This window comes from Microcebus murinus, chromosome 31, assembly GCF_040939455.1.
Source record: "Microcebus murinus isolate Inina chromosome 31, M.murinus_Inina_mat1.0, whole genome shotgun sequence".
In the NCBI taxonomy this organism is placed as follows: domain Eukaryota; kingdom Metazoa; phylum Chordata; class Mammalia; order Primates; family Cheirogaleidae; genus Microcebus; species Microcebus murinus.
In genome coordinates this window covers 4,742,987-4,766,488 of record NC_134134.1, presented here as the reverse complement: position 1 = coordinate 4,766,488, position 23,502 = coordinate 4,742,987, and the positions used below count along the sequence as shown (strand labels likewise).

General features: G+C 34.8%; 1 protein-coding gene across 1 annotated transcript in view; it reads left to right on the top strand.

The window, feature by feature from the left end:
• LOC142865693 (uncharacterized) overlaps positions 1-23,502 on the top strand; it is a 50,218-nt gene that overhangs the window by 14,123 nt on the left and 12,593 nt on the right. Inside the window, exon 2 of the mRNA XM_075998888.1 lies at positions 10,020-10,519. Within this exon, the coding sequence (XP_075855003.1) occupies positions 10,020-10,519 (500 nt within the window). The remainder of the gene's footprint in view (positions 1-10,019; positions 10,520-23,502) is intronic.

The following is a 23,502-nucleotide window of genomic DNA, read 5'->3' as shown; positions in this document are numbered from 1 at the left end:
TTAGGACAAGTTAGAAAGAGGATAGCATTGATTGAAAAGAATAATTATGGAGAAAAGAGAAAATAGAAGACTTGCTCTGCATGATGCTAAAGTATTTACATACATTATTAAAGATAACAAAATATAGGAAATATCTGTATCTGAAATTTGCATAAATTGATGATTCTTCATGGTTACATATTGTTGGCCACTACCATCACAGCAGTGATTTGTGTCCTCCTCTTTGCAACGATGCCTAACACCAATTTGTGCAGCTAAAGTTATGTTAATTTCATTCACTTGCTTAAGATGCTCTCTGACAGATTCATCCAATATAAAGTTAATTGTTTTTTTTTCTTTATTGTTAAGAGTCTTGTGGAGATTTACTGACTGATGTGCATGAGGCATCACATTAAATCCAGAAGCTCTAATTTATTCTTATACATTGCTTTGAAAAATGAAGGCTATTATCTGTGTTCTGTTCAGATGAACTGAGATAAATTCAAAGTCTACCACTTATTGGATATTGACAATATACCCTCCTTAGGCAAGCAGCATTGTTATCAGTAGTTGTATTATGTGACAGGCAGAGATTCAGACTACACCCCAGATCTACTGAATCAGAGCCTGCATTTAAAAAAAAAATCTCCAGGTCTTTATTTTACTGATCAAAATTATGTGATACTTTCTAAATCTCTATGTTTACCTATGTGAGAAATATGCACAATTTACTTCTATGATGTAAATATAACACCTATAAATTTATATTACTGTACTGAGGCCTTTAATTTTGTATTAAATACTTTATCATCTAAAGCAGAATCATATGCACACAGTTTCATACATCTTTTCTGATCCTCATTCCTGTGAATAAGAGAATATGTTCAAGAATATCAATATGCTCAAAAATATCACATTGGATAATTCTAGTCACTCATATGTCAGAAAAAGTTCTCATAACTTATTTTCCTTGTAGTCAAATGAATAACTCTCTCTATGGCCACTTGGGAAATATGTGTCTTTTTACAGGAGATGGTGACATTTCAGGATGTGGCTGTAGAATTCTCTCCAGAAGAGTGGGCATGCCTTGACAATGCTCAGAGGAATTTGTATAGGGATGTGATGTTGGAGAACTATGGAAACCTGGTCTCCCTTGGTGAGGATCACTTAAGTACAGAATTCCTATTCCACATTAAGGCCATTAGTATATTTTGTATATAGTTCCTTAAAAGTATCTACTTTACATGAATGAATTTTATATCCATGCTTTTACAGAAAATTGGAAGATTGTTGTTGTGTAAAATAAAATCATTAGATGTCTCATGTTATGTTGAACCTTACCCTTTCTTGGAATGATATGTATATTTCACATTAGTAGTTACACTAGAAATCAGGGTATATAATTGTTGCCTGCACCTTAGAATAGAATTTCCACCTTTATTTATTTAGTGCTAGTGGGAATTGGTGCTCTAGTCATAAAGTAGAAATAATTTTTTATCATTCTACAGGGTCTGTGAGAAAACAATATGTTGCAAAGGAATTTTATAGAATCTTCTGTAATGTTGTGTTTACTAAGGATAATACTGCATTAGTAATTGGAAAGTCTTCAGTAAGAGTCATGTAAAATTTTTCTAATGAAACAGGTCTTGCTGTCTCAAAGCCAGAGCTGATTGCATGTCTGGAGCAAAGGATAGAGCCCTGGATTATGAAGAAAGAGGAAACAACAGTTAAATATCCAGGTAGGGTGAGATTCAGTGAAGCACATAACAAATGTTAGAGAGGTATATCTCAAAGAGGAAGGCAGATATTAAAAAGTGGCTTGGAATATTCTGTTCAGTTGGAAATGATTTTTAGAAGCCTGTGTAAGGTGCTCTTTATCTTCCAGAAGGACATCTTTTGTCCCAGACTCTTTAACTCTCTAAGAATTCTACCCATGAAGTGATCATCCTTAGAAGTCAGTGAGAGCCATACTTCTTGTGATAGCTTATAAGGGACTACATTATCTATTAGCATTTCTATTGTTTAGGAGTTATGGGACTATCTGTGCATATTTTGAAGACCACTACATTAAACCATCTTTTGACAGGGTTTTGCTCTCCTGCCATTTCTTGACTACAGTGGCTGATCATAGCTCACTGCAAACTCAAACATCTGGGCTCCAGGGATCCTAAAACCTCTGTCTTCCAAGTAGCTAGAACTATGGGCATGAGCTACCATGGCCAGCCATTATTTTTCATTATTATTATTATTATCTGGTAAAAATGGAATCTTCTTATGTTGCTAGGGCCGGTATAAAATCCTGGCCTCAAGTGATCCTTCTTGCTTGGCCTCCAAAAGTGCTGGGATTATAGGTGTGATCCTCCATGCCTAGCTCCATGTTTTAAGTTCCTTTTGATGTGTCATTTCTGAAATCTGTAAAGGGGAACAGTGGAGATATTTGGATTTGTTTCTGTAATACCAGAAACCCTAGCGACAGATAGTCATATTTTCTGCATCATTATTTCCAATTCTAAGTTTTCAGAGGCAATTCTACAGAAAGTCAGGCTCACTAACTTTGTACAAATGCATAGCCTCTGCTTAAATGTAAGAAAATCTAATGTTATTTCACTTCTAAATAATCTTTTTCTAGTATAAATAAGAGTAAATTTTCAACTTTATTATAGCCAAATACCAAAACTATAATATAGTTTATTTTGCACGCTTACCTTATAGAATTACTAAATATACTGTCTCATTCAGTGCTTCACATCCATGAATATATTTATACTCCCAATTGATTCACAATATTTTCATAACTTATATTCCATAATTTCCCCCTGTTTAGTAGCATCATAATTGTATCATTCATATGTGTGTATGTGTGCATATATTTCTGTGTGGAGGATGTTTAATGGGTGGAAGTTTCCGCAAATAATACTTAAATAACTGTATATATTTATTGTACACAGTGTAGTGATCTGATGTGTGTATAAATAGTAAAATAATATAATTAAGGTAATAAACTGTTCCATCATCTCACATATTTAGCATTTAATTATAGGGAGAACATTTATTAATAGTGAGGTCTATGGTCTTAACCAATTTTAAGCATATACATTATTAATAACTCTAATCATGTTGCCATACAATAGATCTCCACGATCTATTCATCTTATAACTAAAAGATTTCACCCTTAAACATCTCCTAATTTTTTGTGACTCTATACCCTGGAAACCACTGTTGTACTCTTTATATTTATAAATTCAACTTTTTAAAAATAATTATCCATAGCAGTATTTATCTTTCTGGGAATGGCTGATTTTACTTAGCATAATGCCTACTATGTACATCCATGTTGTTGAAATGGCAGGATATTTATCATTTTCATGGCTTAGTATTAGTATATGGTATGTGTTTGTACAGGCATTTTTAAATCTATTCATCAAAGCATGCATTTAGTTTGTTTTTATTTTCTTGGCAAATGTGCATAATGTTACGATATATATGGGGGTGCAGAATCTTCTTGAGATACTGATTTTACATGATTATACTCATAGGTAGCAATGGTGAATGATAAGGCAGTTATGTTATTTACATGTTTTAACAAATCTCTATGATGACACTATCCATTTACAATCAATAACAGTCTACAGGGATTAATTTCCTGCACACTCTTGTCCTCACTTGTTATATCTCTTGTTTTGGACATTAGCCATTTTAGAGTTGTGAGGTGATACCTTATCATAGTTTTCATTTGTGTTTATGATGTTTTGGCAATGCTGAGTTACTCTTTGTGTTTCCTGTTGTAAACTGGTATGTTTTCTTTGAAAATAATCTACATAAACTTTTGCTTATATTTATGTGGGTGATGACATTGTTTTGCATTTGAAAAATATGAGTTTCCCAATTATTTGGGGTATTTACATATTATACAATATCTACTTTGAAAATACTTTCTCCCATCCTATATGTTTTCTTATTTTTTTCCCTTGCTGTACAGAGGATTTTAAGTTTGATGCAGCCCAAATTTTTCCAATTTTGTTCCAGTGCACTTTTTTTTTTTGATATGAAACAAAAAGAAAAAGAAAATTGCAAGTCTTATGTCAAGGTTTTCCCATATTTCTTATTTTCTTTATAATATTTTTAAAGAAATGTTAGAGTTTTATGTATTCCATTTAAATCTTTGTTACATCTGGAGTTAGTTTTTGGTATCATAGAAGAAAAAATAGTCTGCTTTTTTTCATTTGTTTTTGGGTATCCAGTTTTCTAGCACCAAGCATTGAAGAGCCATACTTTCTGCATTGTGCATTGCTAGTGCCTAGATAAATGTTACTTGACCTTATATGTTTCGGTTTATTTCTGAGGTCTCCATTCTCTTCCATTGTTATTTTTGTTAGATTCATGTGAACATTTTGCTGTTTTCATTACTCCCACCTTAAAATTTAGTTTGAAATCAGAAAGTGCGATGCTGGAACCTTTTTTATTCTTTCTGATTATTGTATAGGGCTCATCAATTGTGTTTGTGAGATCATACCAATATTAGAAGTTTTTGGTTAATACTGTCAAGTAATGTCCCTGGAAATTTGATAGGGAGTGCATTGAATGTATACATTGTTTTGGATAATATCATTCTATTCACTGATGCCATCTTCAATTTCTTTTATTAATATCTTATAGTAGTCAGGGTAAAGGGATTTTTTAACCACTTTAGTTAAATTTATTTCTTAGAGATCTGTTTTCTTGATGGTATTGTAAATGAGTGTTTTCCTTTTTCATTGTCTACTTTATTGGTGTATAGAAAAACAACTGCTATCTGTATGTAAATTTTACGTCCTGTGACTTAACTGAGAGGCTTTATTACTTTTAAAGCTTTCTTCCTTTCTTCTTTATGGTTTTTGATCTATAAGATAATGTCATCTGTAAACAGTGTTATTTTTACTTTTTCCTTTCCAATTTGAGTGGATCTTGTCATGTTCTTGCCAAACATTTCTGCTTAGGTGTTGTAGTCACATGATAAAATAGTAGCATTAACAGTAGTTGCACATTATACTTATGGTGGTATGTGTGCATATAAAGGATTAAATACCTTTCCCAGTTTTTATAAACTGGATTTGGAAGGTAAAGATTTTTTTCTTTTGAGTACTTACACCAAAGGTATCTCCACTGGGTTTTCAATGAAGAGTTGCTGTAGCTAGGACACAAGACTGTCCCTTGCTCTGCAGTGGAGTCTGCATCTGGTGGGCCAGTTCCAAAGGGCTTGGGTGGTTTTCAATCCTCTCTTGTTTCTGGGTAAACTGGTTGCCTTCAGGGTTTGGATGTGTATGACACATACTAGGGCATGGTTGTTCATTTCAGTCTGCATATTTTAGGGCTAATACCATAAGCATGGGTGGGCGTGGCTCCCAATGAGTACTTTGGAAGAGTCCCTGCAGGTCACTGTGTGGATCTATGCTCTGAAAGAACTGGACATGGACTATAGTTGAGACAGCTGTAGCAGAGTCACAGTTCTGCTTTACAGATGATAGCAAGACCAAGTTATTCAGGTCTGCCTCCATGGCTGCAGATAGCTGTGTCTCTCCCAAAGTCTCTGGATGAGCAGCACCACTCCCACTTTGTCACAGGGAACCATCGGTGACTCTGTGTATCCAAGATGGTTGACCCATGTTGCAGTCTGTATTCAGGACAATGGGTCCTTAAGTTTGTCAGCTGGATGAGAGCCTGAATATTCTAAATGACCCTCCCAGATCTATTGTTCCACTAGAGTTTAACGACCTTCCATTTAAGTCCCCAAATTCAGATAATTGTGATTTTCCATGGATGGCTGCAAAATTTTTGTTGGTCTTTGGGAAAAAGTAAAATAAAACAAGTGTATCCTTCCCCTCCCACCATATAGCTGCTTTGCTCTCTTTATATATTTTAAATTTTTGATCTGTTCTATTTCAATTTTTATGATTTTTAGAATCAAAGGTTCAGAATGACATAGCAGCATTTCAATTTCTCTACATTCTCACCATACGTATGTATCTGCATATGCTTTTATTTATTTAAAAGTTCCCAATGTAATGGATGTGATGTGATATACTATTGTGATTTTGTTTTGCATTTCTCTAAAGATTAACAATTTTAAAATGCTTTCAAATTATGTTTGGCCATTAGCATATCTTCTTTGCAGAAATGCCAGATCAATCTATTGTCCATTTGTTAGTCAAGTTATTCATCTTTGTTTTTGAATTTTAATCATTGTTCATTTATTCACAATGTTAACTTCTATCAAATATGTGATTTGCATCTATTTTTACCCATTTAAAAGGAGGCATTTTTAGTCCACTAAGTTTTTCCTTTGTGCAGAAAATTTGAAGTGTGATACAATCCCATTTTTCTTCTACTTTTTCTTGATTATCTATTTGATGTTACATCTACTAAAACAGTACCAGGACCAATATCAGGATGTTTCTCTTATATTTTCTCTAAGAGTTTTATACATATATTTCTTATGTTTTAATATTTAATTTATTTAAGATATATTCTCTATAGTGCAAGGGAAGGTACCAACATCATTTTTTTCCTCTCATAAATATTCAGTTTTCTACCAAATTTATTGAAGTGACTCTTCTTTTTCATTGCATGGTCATTGCAATCTTGAGGAACCTATGTTTGGTCATGCACACAAGGTTTATTTCTGTGTTCTGTGTTCTTTTGTTTCATCTCATTGTCTTTGTGCCAGTAGCACATTTTTTTATTCCTGCTGATTTGTTTTCAAATCACAAAGTGCTATGCCTCCTGTTTGTATATCTAAAACAGTCTGGCTATTTATTGTTCCAAGACACTTTAGAATTTATTTTTATATATCTTCAAAACAAGTATGATAGGACTATTATAGACATTGAATTAAATTTGTATATCACTGTAGATAGTTTTGACATCTTAACAATTTTAAAACATCTGACCATTGAGCATGAATGCATTTAAGAGTGTTTAATTTTGACATATTTTTGTATTAGCCAGTTTCTGTATTGCTTTTGAGTTCTAGTTCCACTTCATTTTTGTTAAAAGGTATGTTTTTGTCAAAAGTTGTATGTTTTTAGGTTTCTTCAACTTGATAAGACTTAAGTGTCCTAACACCATTTATCATGTATGATGAAACCGTAGTGTATTCTGCTGCTTTTGACTGAAGAGCTCTGTAAATGTCTTTTACATCTTACTGGTCTATAATGTTTTTCCCATTATCTGTTTTCTTATTTATCTTCTGTCAAATTTTTCTATTCATCATTGAAAGTGAGGTCTTGCAGTCTCCTGTAACTAGTGTGTTGCTAGGTGTTTCTTGCCACACTTCTGTCCATACTTTGGTTCATATTTTTTAATATATTTAGAAGCACTGATATACAATATATATTTAAAAATATCTATGGTACAGTATGTACATTACATGTACGTCATCTGTCTATGTGTATTCTGTGCCATAGATTTCTCCTAAATGACCCATTTTCTCATTATGAAAGTCTTTGTCTCTTCTGATGGTTTTTGACTTAAAGTGTATTTGCTTTAATTATTGCCACAATATCCTCCTCTTATTATTTATGTAGATTTTATGTAGATAATTTATGTAGATCCCCCTCTTATGATTTATGTAGATATTTATGTAGATTTATGTAAATTTTTACTTTCCACCAATTTGACTTTTTAGAGCTAAAAGAAGGCTTTTGTAGGTGGCATGTTATAGGGTTCTGTTTGTTTTTATTCATACATACATCTTATTTTTTCATTAGAAAGGCTAAACCATTTATATTTAATGAAACTTCGGAAGGAAGAGTTTGCTGTTTTTTATTATTCAAAAACTGAAATTGAGAATTTGAAAAGAATTGCATTTAATCTGTAGATCAATTTGGACATCTACACAACATTAGGTCTTCTTCCCTTGAAGTAGAACGTATTCAAGAGTGTGTTTTTTATTTTCCTATATTTGTTAATTTTTCTGTGTTTCTTCTATTATTTATTTTCAGTTTCATTCCATTCTAGTTAAAAATTAAAGTGTGTAAAATAACAACTTTCTAATATTGGTTAAGACTTGTGGCAGAACAGGTAGTTTTTTAGGAAGAACGTTTTATGAGCTATCAAGAAGATTGTATATTCTACTATTATTCTGTAGAGTGTTTCCAATGCACCTGTTAGGTCTAATTACTCTATAGTGTTTTCAAATCTTTTGTTTTCGTATTAATAATTTGACTGATTTTATTATTATTGAAAATGGAATATCAAAGTATCCTATTATTTTCCTGTCCAATTCTTGCTTAAATTCTGTCAATGCTATTTAAAATATACTTGAAAACCTTGATGTGAGATAAAGATACATATCATATATATGTATTATTTTCATATGCTCTCCGTGAATGACCACTTTTTATATTTAATGTCCTTGTTTCTCTCTTGTGACAGTTTTGACTTAAACTATATTTTAAAAATTATAATGTTTTTTCACTTCAAAAGTAATGTGCCTAATATAATTTTGAACTCCACTGCTCTTAGATGCTAAAAGTTTTCCTGATATATCTTGCTAGATATATCATGCAGATATATCCTGCCAGTTTTAGTCTGTTGTTCTCACCAGGTATGAAGTCAAGTCACTTTAGATAGAATATAGTTGGATTTTTTTTAATCCCTTTATTTAACTGTGTCTTCTGACTTTAAGCACTAGGACATAAATATTTACATAATTCTCTCAAAGGGAGGACTTACAATTTCTCTAATGTTAATTGTTTTATTTGACTTTGTCACTATCTTTTCTTTCTTTCCTTTCCTTCTGTTCTGCATTGTTCCTCACTGATTTTGAGTGACATATTTTGTTTCTTTGCCTGGCTTTCTTTTTTTATCTCTATAAACATTTCTTCTAATGTTCACTGTGAGAACTACATAAAATCTTTTGAACTTGCAACTTATGTTAAATGGATAACTACCTAACTTCAGTTGCATACAAAAATTCTTAATCTTTACATCTCCCCTCACCTTTATGATATTGATGTAAATAATTATATCTCTTTATATTGTCTACAAATTAACACATGGAAATGATCATTTTTTATTTTGCCTTTCAAATTTTATAGCATAATTAAATATTTTACACCAACATTATGATAATGGAGAATTTTATTCTTGATAGGTGCATATTTTTCCCAGAGAGTTATGTAGTTGTCATGGAAGATAGAAACCATCCTTTGGAAAGGCTATAAAAAAAAGATGTGTGGACATGTGCCTATAGTTTCATTCTCTTTTGATAGGAAATCCAGGAGATTGGATTTCTCTACTAAAGTGATAACTCAGTATCAGCATGGAGGAAGGGCTGTGGTGGGTAAATGCAACAAAGTTTCCTTCCGATTCCATGTGGTTCCTGGTGTTATTCAAATTTGGGTTGCTATGAACAATTAGCAGTTATGATTTCTAAAAGAACCATGGTTGTCAGTATATTTTTAGGTCATACATCTATGATAGTATATATGACAGTATATTTATAAGGTCATACATCGATGACAGATACCATTGCTAACGTGCTTTCTACACTTTTAAATATTCAAATTATGAAATATATTCCCTGAGTTTAGTTAGTGAGATACTCTGTTATTTCATTTCTTTCAGAACCTTCTTCCCATTCCACCAAAGACCTATTGCCAGAGCAAGGCATAAAAGACCCATTTCAGAAATCAATACTGAGACTATATGGAAGCTGTGGCCTTGAAAATGTACACTTAAAAAGAGAATTGGATTGTGTGGTTGAGTGTAAGAAGCAGAAAGTATGTTCGGATGGTCTTACCCAATGTCTGTCAAGTTGCCATAGAAAAATCTTCAAATGTTATAAATGTATAAAAGTCTTTAGTAAATCATCAAATCTAAATAGACAGAAGACAAGACATACTGGAGAAAAAAGATTCAAACTTAATGAATATGGCAAAATTTTTAATCACAGCTCTAATGTATCTGGACATAGGAAATTTCATATGACAGAGAAATCCTACAAGTGTGAAGAATGTGGAAAAACCTTTAACTGTTGCTCAAAACTTATTATACATAGGAGAATTCACACTGGAGAGAAGCCCTACAAATGTGAAGAATGTGGCAAAGCCTTTAACCAGTCCTCAATACTTACTCGACATAAAAGAATTCATACTGGAGAGAAACCCTACAAGTGTGAAGAATGTGGCAAAGCATTTACCTGGTGTACAAACCTTACTAAACATAAAAGAATTCATATGGGAGAGAAACCATACAAATGTGAAGAATGTGGCAAAGCCTTTAAGCAGTCCTCAACCCTTACTCAACATAAAAGGATCCATACTGGAGAGAAACCCTACAAATGTGAAGAATGTGGCAAAGCCTTTATCTGGTGTACAAACCTTACCAAACATAAAAGAATTCATATGGGAGAGAAACCATACAAATGTGAAGAATGTGGAAAAGCCTTTACCCAGTTCACACACCTTACTCAACATAAAATAATTCATACTGGAGAGAAACCCTACAAATGTGCAGAATGTGGCAAAGCCTTTACCCAGTCTTCAAACCTTACTAAACATAAAATAATTCATACTGGAGAGAAACCCTAAAATGTGAAGAATGTGACAGAGCCTTTACCTGGCTAAGAGACCTCATTCTACATAAATGAATCCATACAGGAGAGAAACCATACAAATGTGAGCAATGTGGCAAAATATTTTCCTAGTGCTCACACCTTAATCTACATAAAGGAATTCATATCAGAGAAAAATTCTACAAATATAGATATTGTGGCAAAATCTTTAATAACTGCTCACATCTTATTCAACCTCAAAGAAATCATACTAGATAAAAGTTCGATAAATATAATGTTTATGAAAGTGCTTTCCCAAAGTATTAGACTTAAAATGCACAACAGTACTTAAACTATAATAATGTAGAGAGCTGACAATAGCTTTAGTTATAACAGAGATCTTATTGGACATGGGAGAACTTACACTGAAAGAAATGCTCCAATATTTTCTCAAACATTGCTCAACATCACAAAAATTTTAAGGAATAGAAACCTTACAAATATAATCAATGTGAAAAAATATTTATGCAAAAGATATACCTTAGAGAACAACAAAGAATTGATACTTAAGACTACAATACAGATATAATAAATTTCAGAAGGCACTTAATCAAGAATCAAGTCTAAACAGATATCAGAGGACTCACAGGGCAATGCACTGAGTCACTAACACATTCTCACATTTCTTTAAACCAGGTTTTTGATTATAGAGAACAACCCAGTTAAAATAGTTAGTTGATTTTTTTGTATGTCAGCTTTAAAAAGTGGGAGATTTTTTGAGAGTTATAATTACATGTAAAATACACTTTCTGGTCAGGGTGCGGTTAAAATGTAATAAAGCATAATTTTTGCTATTTTTGACATGCAAATATTGATGTTATTCAGCTTTAAATACAGTAGGTGGTATGCTTTCATTCTTTGCGTGTATGTGAATGTGTGTGGTTAATGATAGCTACATCACATTTATTCTATCCTAAGTATACAGTCTTTCTATATTAAGTAGGCATTATTCATGTACTTTTCCATGGAAAATTGAAAACACTGAAATGTAATATTTATGAAATGGAGAGGTACTATGGACTTTTCTTATAACAAACAGTATTTCAAGTGATGTATGATGTAGGTATACAAACTCATATTTTTCCCATTATCAGAATGAAAAAATTACAATATTAGAAATAAATTGTTTTATAATTGCACGTTACGATAATAAAATAGAATGATATTTGGAATGTTTTTAGATAACATGTTTTTAGATAACTTAATGTGTTTCATTAAATTAAACATTTTTAATGTGTCAAACATGTTGTAGATAGAATTAAGTGTTATTTTGCACCAATTTTAACCTATGCCACGTTAATCATAGTTGGAGGTAATGGATTGTAAAAATGTACTGTTGGGTTACACAGTACCAAGACATCATTTGTGATCCTTTTTATCAGTGTCTCTACTTTCAAGAATAATGGTCCCAAAGCTTTTTAAATTATATTTATAATTACACAGTTACTGTAATGCTTATAATAAAGATTTTGCACTTAATGAAAACCCATACATTTCTGAACACGGAATTACTACTTGTTACATTCTATCCTAAATTTTTTTTTCAACATGCAACCTGCCTGGCCAGTGAAACAGAAATCAGCATCTTCTTTATTTATATTGAATCAAATATACAAATACATCACGGTTAACTTGAACTATAGCTGTAGTATATTTACAGAGTAAGTATGTTTGTGTGACTGTGGATGTATACTTATTTTGAACAGAAAAGAAGACATATTAGACAAAATGAGTAATTTCAAAAGTGTTGAGAACTTACTAGCAAACTAGAAACTTCAAAGATTCTGAGAGGAAATATTTTGTTCGCTTTATGTTGAACTAATTGTTTAAAACCCTGAAGCTTCTGAATGGGAACCTGTCCATGCCAGTTCCCAGTTCTTACATGCTTATTACTCATGCTAGGCCTACTATGTTATTTTAGTATTTCAAAGTTCATTAAGTATTGTTTATATGCCCTGTCTGCAATTACAGCAAGGACTGTTATAAAACTTAATGGTGCTCATAAAATTACCTGAAGATATGAGTAATTCCATAGTGTAGTAATATCAGTTTACTTAGAACATTCTATCTTTTCATTCTCATTTGGGAAGCATATTGTAAGCACCTTTTGGTTACTGGTTCTTTTACTTTTGGTCATTTAACTAATTGATTTATTGACTTTATCAGGCTACCTTGTTCAGGTAGACACTAAGAAGGATTTATAAATTATGGAGTTGATTTTATATTTAAATAGGAGAAATAAGTACAAGACAGGGTTAGATATGCAATAGATGCTTTATAATTACCAGTCAATATTTCTGAGGGAGTGAACTTGTGGCTCCAGAGAAGAGATTGAAAATGTCCAGGGTTAAAATCACTGATTTTGCATGTAGATTGAGGGAACAGGCAGAACAACCAACTCTCAGAATTTATAAGTGAAATTCTGCTTCTTTCATTTCATAATTATCTCTAGTTTTTTGCCATTTTTTATCTTCATTCCCTCTACAACTGTATCTAGGCATTGTTCTTTTTGTCTGTGTTTGGTCTATGATATTCTCACAGTTGTACTCACCCCCAGCCAGTTCACAAAGTTTTTAAGAAGTTTTGATGAGAATTGTAGAGTATTTATAATTTGGAGAAAAATAACATTTTAACTAGAAAGCTTGAGACCATTTACAGGCTATATATATAGCATTCTGATTATTAAGATTAGAGAAATTCATTGTCCTAAGGTTAAAGTAAGAGCCTTAAAGTCCAATGAAAGATAAACAATTCTGAAGGCCAGAGGAGTAAATCAAAATCTCAGCATTGTTTGCTTAGTAAAAGCAAACTGTTACTAGATCCTAACATATAACGTCATAAATATGAAAATAATTACAATAAGTGAAGCATTAATAAGTGTGTGATGCATATGGTAAGTACTATATAAAGAAATATGAGAATTTGGCAATCTCTTAATAGGGAGTTTAGGTAAATAAAGAGCATTGAATTTAATTTTCTATGAATTACTTGTAGTATAACATATGCATCCATTTAGAATCTACTTATGAGTGTGTATTTTCAGTGTTAGAATATAATAGAATGATTTCTCTGGATTGAAAATATTTAGAATAATCTTTATCTGATATTTCAATCTTAGAGAATTTATTTTACATAACTTTATCTTCCTTTATTTTAGTAGGTGCAGGGCATAGTACACAGTTCTCATTTTTAGTCATCTAACTGTGGCCAACAATTTGATTATTCTCTCTAGAGGAATCTCAGGGATCATGGCCACTTTTTGATTGAGAATTTCATTTGTTCAGGTCCAATTCTGTTTTGTCAATACACTAGAATTATAGTCACAGTGGCCAGAGGGGAGACAATGAGCACCACACACCTCTTCAGTCTCTTCCATAACATAATCATCAGCACCAGGAAGTCCAGGTGTCTTTAGCTTCAAATAAAAGCATTAAAACCCCTTTCATGCTCTGTGCTGGATTATGAATTTGTGGTAATTATCAGAGTTCCCTTGCTTATGACTGACAAATGGAATGCCAAAAGCAGCACTCTCACTCTGTTGCCTTGGTTATAGTGCCATGGCATCAGCCTAGCTCACAGCAACCTCAAACTCTTGGGCTCAAGTAATCTTTCTGCCTCAGCCTCCCTAGTAGCTGGGACTACAAGCATATGCCACAATGCCCTGCTGATTACTCTATATATTTTTATTTGGCCAATTAATTACTTTCTATTTGTAGTAGAGACATAGTCAAGGTCTTGCTCAGGCTGGTTTCAAACTCCTGACCTTGAGTGATTCTCCTGCCTTGGCCTTCCAGAGTGCTAGGATTACAGGTGTGAGCCACTGTGCACAGCCAGCACAAACTCTCTTTACACCCTGAGCTCGATTAAACAATTAGTTCAAATAGAAAGGTTAATTCCTTGGGTTTGGAAATCTCCTGTGTGAACAGTTATATCTCTGCCTAAATTTTTCCAGTTCACCACTTGGTGCAGGGATAATATATGTCAGAAACCCTAGCTAAATGAGTCCATGGACCCACCGGTAAAAATTTCTGGCACAAATTACGGGTCAAGAATATTGGTTTGATATTAATGCTCAACTAAAATATGATCAGGCTATTTCTCAAATTCAACAGTGCTGTATTAAAGTATGGAAAAAGGTACCTTCTCTTAGACTGTAGCTTCCTATATAAATTTTAAACAAAATGTTAATGAAACTCATGTAGATTTTATTGCTAGATTGCAATAAATATATGATGCAAGAAATTGTTAGTCCTCCTAATTTAAGAAATATGATTTTACATATATTGGCTTTTAATAATGTTAATTCTAAATGCCACAAGTTTTATGCCCAGCAAATTAAACAGCATGGTGCCATGGCTGCCATGCTGCTGAGCCAAACAGGCTGTGGCCATGCTCAGCCAGCCAGCCCAGCACCAGTTCCCCACCACCGCATCCCAATGACACCTTATGGCCCAAGGGGAGCACCTGACTGCAGAAAAAAACTTTTCAGAAATTGCCAAAAGGTCTGGTCAGACATTTAAATGCAACTTTGACTGAGACTTTTGGCCCAAAAGGTAATTTCAGAGAACAAAGATTATCTTGTGACAATGGACTCTTAACACCATCTACTGAGATATATATACCTATAGATATATTTGGCCTGATCCTACAAGCACATTAATATTAGTCAATAATTTGGTCATATTTCTGTTACATTAAAAAGAGTAATAATACATTTAGATATAATTGATTCAGCTTATTCGAATGAAATTTCCGTTATGATGAGTTTCACTTCCAATTATGTTATTCAGGCTAGAGACTGTATTGCACAACTTGTGCTATTAATATGCAAATTTAAAAATCTAATATTTTAAGACAAGGAGGTTCTGGAAGTACTGCAATGAAAGTATATTGGCAAACTTTATTAATGACCAAAAACCTCAATTAGAAATTCAGCTAAATGACAAATCTTTTGTTTGATTTATAAATACTGGAACAGATATTAAAATTTATCTAAAGGTTTTTGGCTAAGGGTTGGCATATTATAATAATAGATTTAAAAGACTGTTTTTACTATCCTTTTGCAAATATCTGATAGAAAAAAATTTGCCTTCACCATACCTGCTCTAAACAATCAACAGCCAACTAAGCAGTATCAATGGAATGAAAGGGAAACAATTCTATACAAAAAATTTAATAAAAATGTTTTAAAACAAAAGTATTAGTTTTATTAAAAGATAATTTTGTTTAATTTATTGATTTTTTAAAACCACTTGGTTTATGTAATGATATAAGAAGAAGAATAAAAGTACAGTGCTGACTTGTCACACACACAGTCAGCCAGCAAGAATTTACCCAACACACACATCTCCATACTGTGTCAGGCATTAGTAATGCAGAGATTGATCAGATACATTTGTTGATTTTTAAGTAACTTACATATAAAAATACATTTAGTAAAGTACCTATAGATTTCAGGTAGAGCATAGTACAAATAAACATAACAATGTGGGCCATAAAGTCTGGAAAAAATTGTTGTGTGTTCTCCAGACAAATGGTAAAAATGGGAGGGAGGAGGCCTTCAGGTAAAAAAGCAGGAGGTAATAAGAGAGGAATTATGGAATAGATCGTTGGACTCTTAAAACTGCATAAATGTCTACAGAGCTCATATGTTCAACACTGTGTTTTTCAGTCCTAAACACATTCTAGCACACATTGCTTCCTGAATTAATAAATGAATGAATAAAAATACAGTGAGGAAAATCACAGGCCATAAAGTCAGTATTTAGGTATTTACTAAAACCAGGGGTTCCTTCTTTCTCTCTGCTGGAGATACTTTTGTTATTGTCTGTTTAAAAAATAAACTATGTTACGCAAAGTATCTAGGAGAATCAAATTCATAGAAGCAAAAATTAAAATAGTTTTGCCAGGGACTGGAATAATGGAGAAATGGAGCTGTTTACTGGGTGTAAAAATGTTCTTGAAATTTCTTTCACACAGTATGATTATACTTAACACAACTGTGCTGTGACCTAACAATGTGTAAGATGGCAAATATGTTGCGTATACTTTACCACAATTTCAAATTTTAAATTACCTATATAGTCACCAAGTATTTAGAATAGGATAGGGTTATTCTGTCTGTATTTTTTTTTTTTTGAGACAGAGTCTCACTTTGTTGCCCAGGCTAGAGTGAGTGCCATGGCGTCAGCCTAGCTCACAGCAACCTCAAACTCCTGGGCTCGAGGGATCCTTCTGTCTCAGCCTCCCAAGTAGCTGGGACTACAGGCATGCGCCGCCATGCCCGGCTAATTTTTATATATATATATATATCAGTTGGCCAATTAAGTTTCTTTCTATTTATAGTAGAGACGGGGTCTCGCTCTTGCTCAGGCTGGTTTTGAACTCCTGACCTTGAGCAATCCACCCGCCTCGGCCTCCTAGAGAGCTAGGATTACAGGTGTGAGCCACCGCGCCCGGCCTCTGTCTGTATTATCACATTGGTGATATTGGCCACATTGGCGAGAATTTTTCTCAGTCATGGCATCCCCATTTTTGTTTTCATTTTTAGTTTTTATCAGATAGTCCTAGAGGATTTTGATTCTAGGTGTCTGCTTAAAAGTGGGAGAGGTTTTAGACCTCTCCCAAAATCTTTTTAAAAAAATAAATACCCAAGCTGAAGTCCAATATTATGTCCATTACTTTGTGGGTTTGCCCTACACAGCAAGCCCTATCCTGGCAGTATCCAGGGGTGGTTCTAGTAACAAGGCAGGTCCTCAGAAGCCAGGGCATGTGATTGGAGCTAGAAGAGGGTTGGACATGAAATAAGATCCTGAGAGGTGAGAACAGGGTGGAAGGGATGCAGACAGGAAAATGGGCTGAGTGAGCTCTACCCCAGCAGGGGAGTCGCACTGGAATGCTTTTGTCTGGAGACAGCAGAAGACCCTGGACCAGCTAAGCTGCCAGAGAGTACTGAGAGTGCCCTGGACTGGATCAAGCAGTGGCAAGGCCACCACGGGACACTAGAATGAGAAGGTGATCTAAGATAATGTTCATCACAACTAAATTCATTGGGTGTTGGGCTAATGGGAGGGAGGTGAAAGGGATGGGAATATACATACCTAATGATTGCAGTGCTCACCGTTCTGGGGGACGGACACACTTGAAGCTCTGACTCAGGTGGGCAAAAGGCCATATACATAACCTAAACATTTTTACCATTGTAATATGCTGAAATAAAAAAAAAATTAAAAAGAGCTAAATCTTGTGGGAAATGTACCACAAGTAGCTCCTAACCCAGAAAGTCTACACTGAGAATTACAGGCATCTCCTCCAAAAGTGAGTGATGTTGTGAGGTGTAGAGTGGGCAAGAGTGGGGAGAACACCCCAGGAAGGAGGAGTCAGAGGCTGAGGGATGGGGTTGCAGGTGCTAGTGAAATCAAAGATGCATTTTTACACACCCCGACCTCTTTCATAGACTTCAAGAACAATCAATTTGAAGGGGTCTCATTCTACATTTTATTAGACATATTAACTATATTCAAATTCATCCACATCATGATTTAATAATTTTGGTGTAGGAAAAGGGCAGAATGGCTTTTAAGAATATTTCTTTGGAAATAATTATATTTTGCAACATTTTAAGTATTTTTTTCTCTTTTTTTGTTTGTTTTTAACCACTTCAGTACCGTGCTCACTGGCCACGAAGTTGGCCCACAGCCAGCACTCATAGTCCGCATGATAGTTTGTGCTTTGCACTGACAATAAATCCATTTTGCTCTTGTGTGATGAGGAAAGCTTTAAAGCACTGAAACACTTTACAGGCAGTTTTACTTGAAATGCAAATCAGAATAGGTAACATATACATATATGTTTTCATTACCTTATTTTTAAATGTTCACAATTTTATTTGGATAAATGAAAAATCAGAAAAGTGATGTCATGGCTGTCGGTTTAGTTGACGCTCGGCTGTGTGCCTTCCTATCATGGCTGTCAGCTAAAGTCGCTGTGCATGTTCATCTGTAGCTATCGACTATAGTTGACACTCATACCAAAGTGGTTAATAAGCTAGAGATTTTATATCAGGCTTCTGATATTGTGTTAGATCTTTGAAAGTCCAGAGATAGTAGCCTCTAGTGCTGTGTTGCTCCTCTGATAAAACAACCTTACCCTCCACTCTTCACTGTGCACACGCCTTAAGCAGTTTTATCTCATCCTGTCACATCAGCACCCCTAAATGCAACAAGTGCTAAATGCAGCTTCACATCCACACAACAAACCACCTCTCAGCTGCCTTCCCTGAGCAACCCATAGGAAACTCACACCTACCATGTAGAAAGCTAAACTCTCTCTGCAGCTTCTTTCACAACCCCCTGTGGTACTTCAGAACATATTGTCACAGAAAAAAACACCACAATCATTCACCCTCTCTATTTGGAAGCCTAAGTGCCATTATCAAGGCCTATCCTTCACACCCTATTCTTAAGTAGGCATAAGTCCCATTCATTCCTGAAAATTTCTTTTACCTGACCCATTTGTTCCTACCTCAGAAAAAGACACCATTGTGCACATCATCTCACCTCTAATATTACCTCAATCTGCCTCTCTCCTTCCTCAATACCAAAGCCTCAGCAGGGCCCTAGTCACTGCCCTGTTGATTGGTCTGATGGGTTCCCACTGTTCTTTTTCCCTCAAGTTGGCTCCTCCACCTTATCCCCTAAAACTCTACTAGCTACAGGATTGCCAAATTCCAGTTTTATCACCTCAATTCCTCCATAAACTCCTTCAGAGGCCCCCACAGTTTCTGGGCTATCAGAATCTGTATATGAAGCTAATTCGGATCAGGCTCTGATTCCTGCATAGTTTCCTCCCATACTCCCCTCCATCACTCTGTGTTATTTTCATAAATGTTTAAGTATCTACTATGCACCAGCCACTGCTGATGGATCCTAAACATGTCCCATTGCTCACCATTTATAAATAAATGGATTTCCTAAAGACAACCTGCCATTTTCTATTACTTTACCTATACAAGCATTGCTTTTTTTTTTTTTCTTCCTGAACTCCTTCTTGAACTCCTGTGCCTAGTTAACTATGGTCCATAGAAGCCTCACTAGAGGGATAAAATATAGTGTGTTTTCTTTACTTATAATTTACCTAGTTTTCATTAGGAGCCCCTAGTAACTAAATTTAGTGAAAAAATTAAGTCTAATTCCCATTTTACAAATGAGAAGAGTGAGAGTCTGTAAGCATAAAGAACTTGTTCAAAGTTATACAAAAAGTAGTGGAGATAGATTTGCCCAAATGTGGTACTTATAAGTATGCTATACAGCGTCTTTTGAAACGGCTTGGTTATGTAAGTTTTTCCACTACTTACAGGGGTTTTCTGCTGTGAAGATTTGCTATATGATGAATGGTAAAAATTTGGTCCATTCAACCAATTTTATTAATCCCTACTTGGAACTTTAAGACTTTATAGGACAGCAGAATCACTCAATGTCCCTTAGGCAAATGATACATTAAAGTGAGAGAATACTAGAACTTGTATTGATGTTTACTTTTACCCTTAAATATAGTTATGATGCTATGCTAATATACTGATAATAGTAAATAAAGACTCTCTATAAGCATGAATTAGGGGCACGTGCCCCAAAGTTTTTTAATGATAAGAGTTTGAGAAAAATGATATAGGGACTCCTGTTCTCTACTGACTTCTGCTAATTTCCTTCTACTCTCCTCCCAGCTCACTCCACTTCCGCCACAACTGACCACACTCACACTCAGGTTCTTCCCACATATCCTCATACAGTGCACTCACTACCTTCATCCAGGCCCCTGCTCAAATGGATCTCCCTAGGGGAACATCACCTACACCCCACCTCACCATCAATGCTCCCTCCACTTATCCTGCTTTCCTCCTCCCCTTCACAGTTACATTTACCTGACATTACATATTTGTGTCAATCACTGCAAACAGAATGAAAGCTCTGGGAGCCTGGGAGCCTTCTCTGTTTTGTTTCCAGCCTTTTCTCCAGTGCAGTAGGAATTATGACCTGAATGGATGAATGTAGATTTTGCTCTTCTGGTACCATGTACACTCCTGAGTGTAGATCATTCTTTGGCTAAACTTGTTTGGCTGCCTTGTGGGTTTTTCTTATCTATAAGCCAATACTGTCTCTTCCCATGGCTGGTTTCTGCTTGGCATCGAAGAGAACATTCTTCAACACTGAAAATGTTTGGTATCCGTGCTGTAGTATAAGCTGTAGCCTTTAACCTCATGTTGTTACTTAGCTCTTGAAAAGTGTCTAGTGTAACTAAAACACTGAATTTTTTATTCTATTTAGTTCTTAAGAATGTTTACTGTAATTATGAGAGGATTTCAATTTCTAGAACTGTAATTAAGGAAAAAATGTTTAAAAAGTACATGTTCAAGTGCAACAATGATTGTCTTCTCTCTTCCAATGTGGCAAGTGTCATATTCTAGAACTCTTTTAGGATTCCTTAGTAAATCCTGGTGAAAGAGAAATGTAATAATTTACTGAAACTAAAAGAAGAAGGGCAGGGAAAAAATGAATTTGAAGTGCTGGAAAGTGCCTTGTGATTTAATTTGGTGTAATTATGTACAGATTGTGAACATAATGCTCTTTCAAACTGTCTTCTAAATTGACAAATAAGGAACAAGCACGGAAGAACAACCAGACATCAAGGGTGATGTCATTCTTTAGGCCTGTTTCACAGACCACAGGATTTCTGGCTTCTTTTTGTCCTCACCATGCTGGAACTCCTGGTCTTTTCTGGGAACACCACAGGCATCCTCCTCATTCACCCTACCCACCTCTCCACTGCCCTACATATTTTCTGATCAGAAAGACATCGCTCATGTACCAATCTATATGTCCATATTTGTTCATCAAATGGCCCTCAACTTTCTCTCTTGGGATAATCACATCTCTCTCACTGACTGTGGCATTTATCTCCTGCTCATCATCACCCTGTTGGAAGCAGAGTGTCAGATGCTGGCCACCCTGGCTTAGGACTGCTACGTGGCCATCTGTCACCCATTACACTACCCCATCCACATTCCCCATGTTCTCTGGGTTCTCCTGGTGCTTGCATCTTTGCTGAGCGCAGTGTTCAATGCCTTAATCCATGTGCTCTGCCCTCTGACTTTCCATTACTTCACCTCCAGGGAAGGTCATCATTTTGTTCCTGACATCCACGCTGTATTTAAACTAGTCTCTGCTGACACTTCCCTCTATATCAGGGTCTTTTAATTCATGGTGTTATTTTTCTCTTCCCTCCTATCTTAGATACTATGGCCTCCTATGTATTTATACTGTCCACTCGACTGGTTACAGTCTCAAGCCTGGGCCACATGGAAACCCTGGCTACTTACTTCTCTCACATTCCCCTGGAGTCTCTATTCTATGTGGCTGCCATTACAAAGTACCTGATACAAAAGTTTCATTCCCCTGAGCAGGAGAAGTGGACTCTGTCATCTACACCATCCTGCTGCCAATGCTCAACCCTCTCTTCTACAATATGACAAACAGTGATGTCTCTGGAGCCCCCTGAAGAGTTCTCAGAAAATAGGAAATATGACATATTTAACTTTCCACTGAAAATCCAACCTAAAACAATGAAACATACACATTGAAATGGTGGGATTTACCATATGTAGAGAGACATATTCATATGCATTTAACTATAAAGCCAGATATTTTGAGGAACAGATAATAGATAAAAAGACATGATTCTGTCTTGAAAGTTGATATGTAACTTGGTCATTTTCTTCCTTTTATTCATTTCTGTATTTGTACTCCAATAGAATATAATGGAATGCAGCGTATTTGTGTATTATATCAAATATCCATTTCTTATTACTGTGCAATCATCTTATTTGGTCATTGTTATTTATTTTGCTATATTTTTGTTTTAATTCACAAATAATTGTATATGAATATGTCAGACACAGTGTGATGATTTTATCTAGGCATATTTTGGGAAAGATATGATAAAACTAATTGACATTTCTCAAAAGACAGAAATGAATATTCAACAGCTATATGTCAAAATGTTCAACCTATCTAATCATCATGGAAATGAAAGTTAAAGCCACAGTGAGCTATTACCTCACACCTGTGAGAATGCCTACTCTCAATATGATGAATACTAAATGCTGGTGAGGATGTGGGGAAAAGGAAACACTTGCATATTGTTGCTGTGAATATAAATTAGGTCAGCCAAATTTATTTGTATTTCAGTAAATTAAGGGGGTACCAGTCGTGTTTTTTTCTTTGATGTCTACCACCCAAGCCCTGAATCCTTGGGGAACACCACCACCATCTGAGCACCGTACTGTTAATCAGTCAGTACCAATTTGATGGCAAGTACATGTGGAGCCCATTCTTCTGATCTTGTGTCACTTCACTTCGGATAATGGGTTCACTCAATTCAGGAAAATATAAGCAGTGCTAGCTTACTGTCCTTTCTTAAAATTGAGTAATATTTCACTGTAAACATGCCAAATATTAATAATCCACTCATGAATTGACTGGCTCTTGGGTGGTTTTTTTTTTTTTTAACTTGTAACCTGCTCATTAATTTTATTTCATCAGAATTTGTATCTTCAGAGGTGTACGTGCTTATTAAATAATCAACAGGTGTCTTCAAAGTTTCATCAAACTATAGCAGCTCCCTCTAATAAAGTCCATAGGGGAGGGTGAACAGCAATACAGATTAAAGTTAATGACATGCTAATTACCCTTAAGATACCCTAGGTCACTTTGCAAATCTTATTATGCCTTCGCTGGGGAAAAACTAGAATGATAAAGCATTCCCTCCTTCCTCAGGTGTAGAAGTGGCTCAGGGTACAATTAAGAGTGGAGCAGCACCAAAATGGAATGGCAGCCTTATTCATCTCCCCAGGTGGAGCAATTGCTGGAAACAG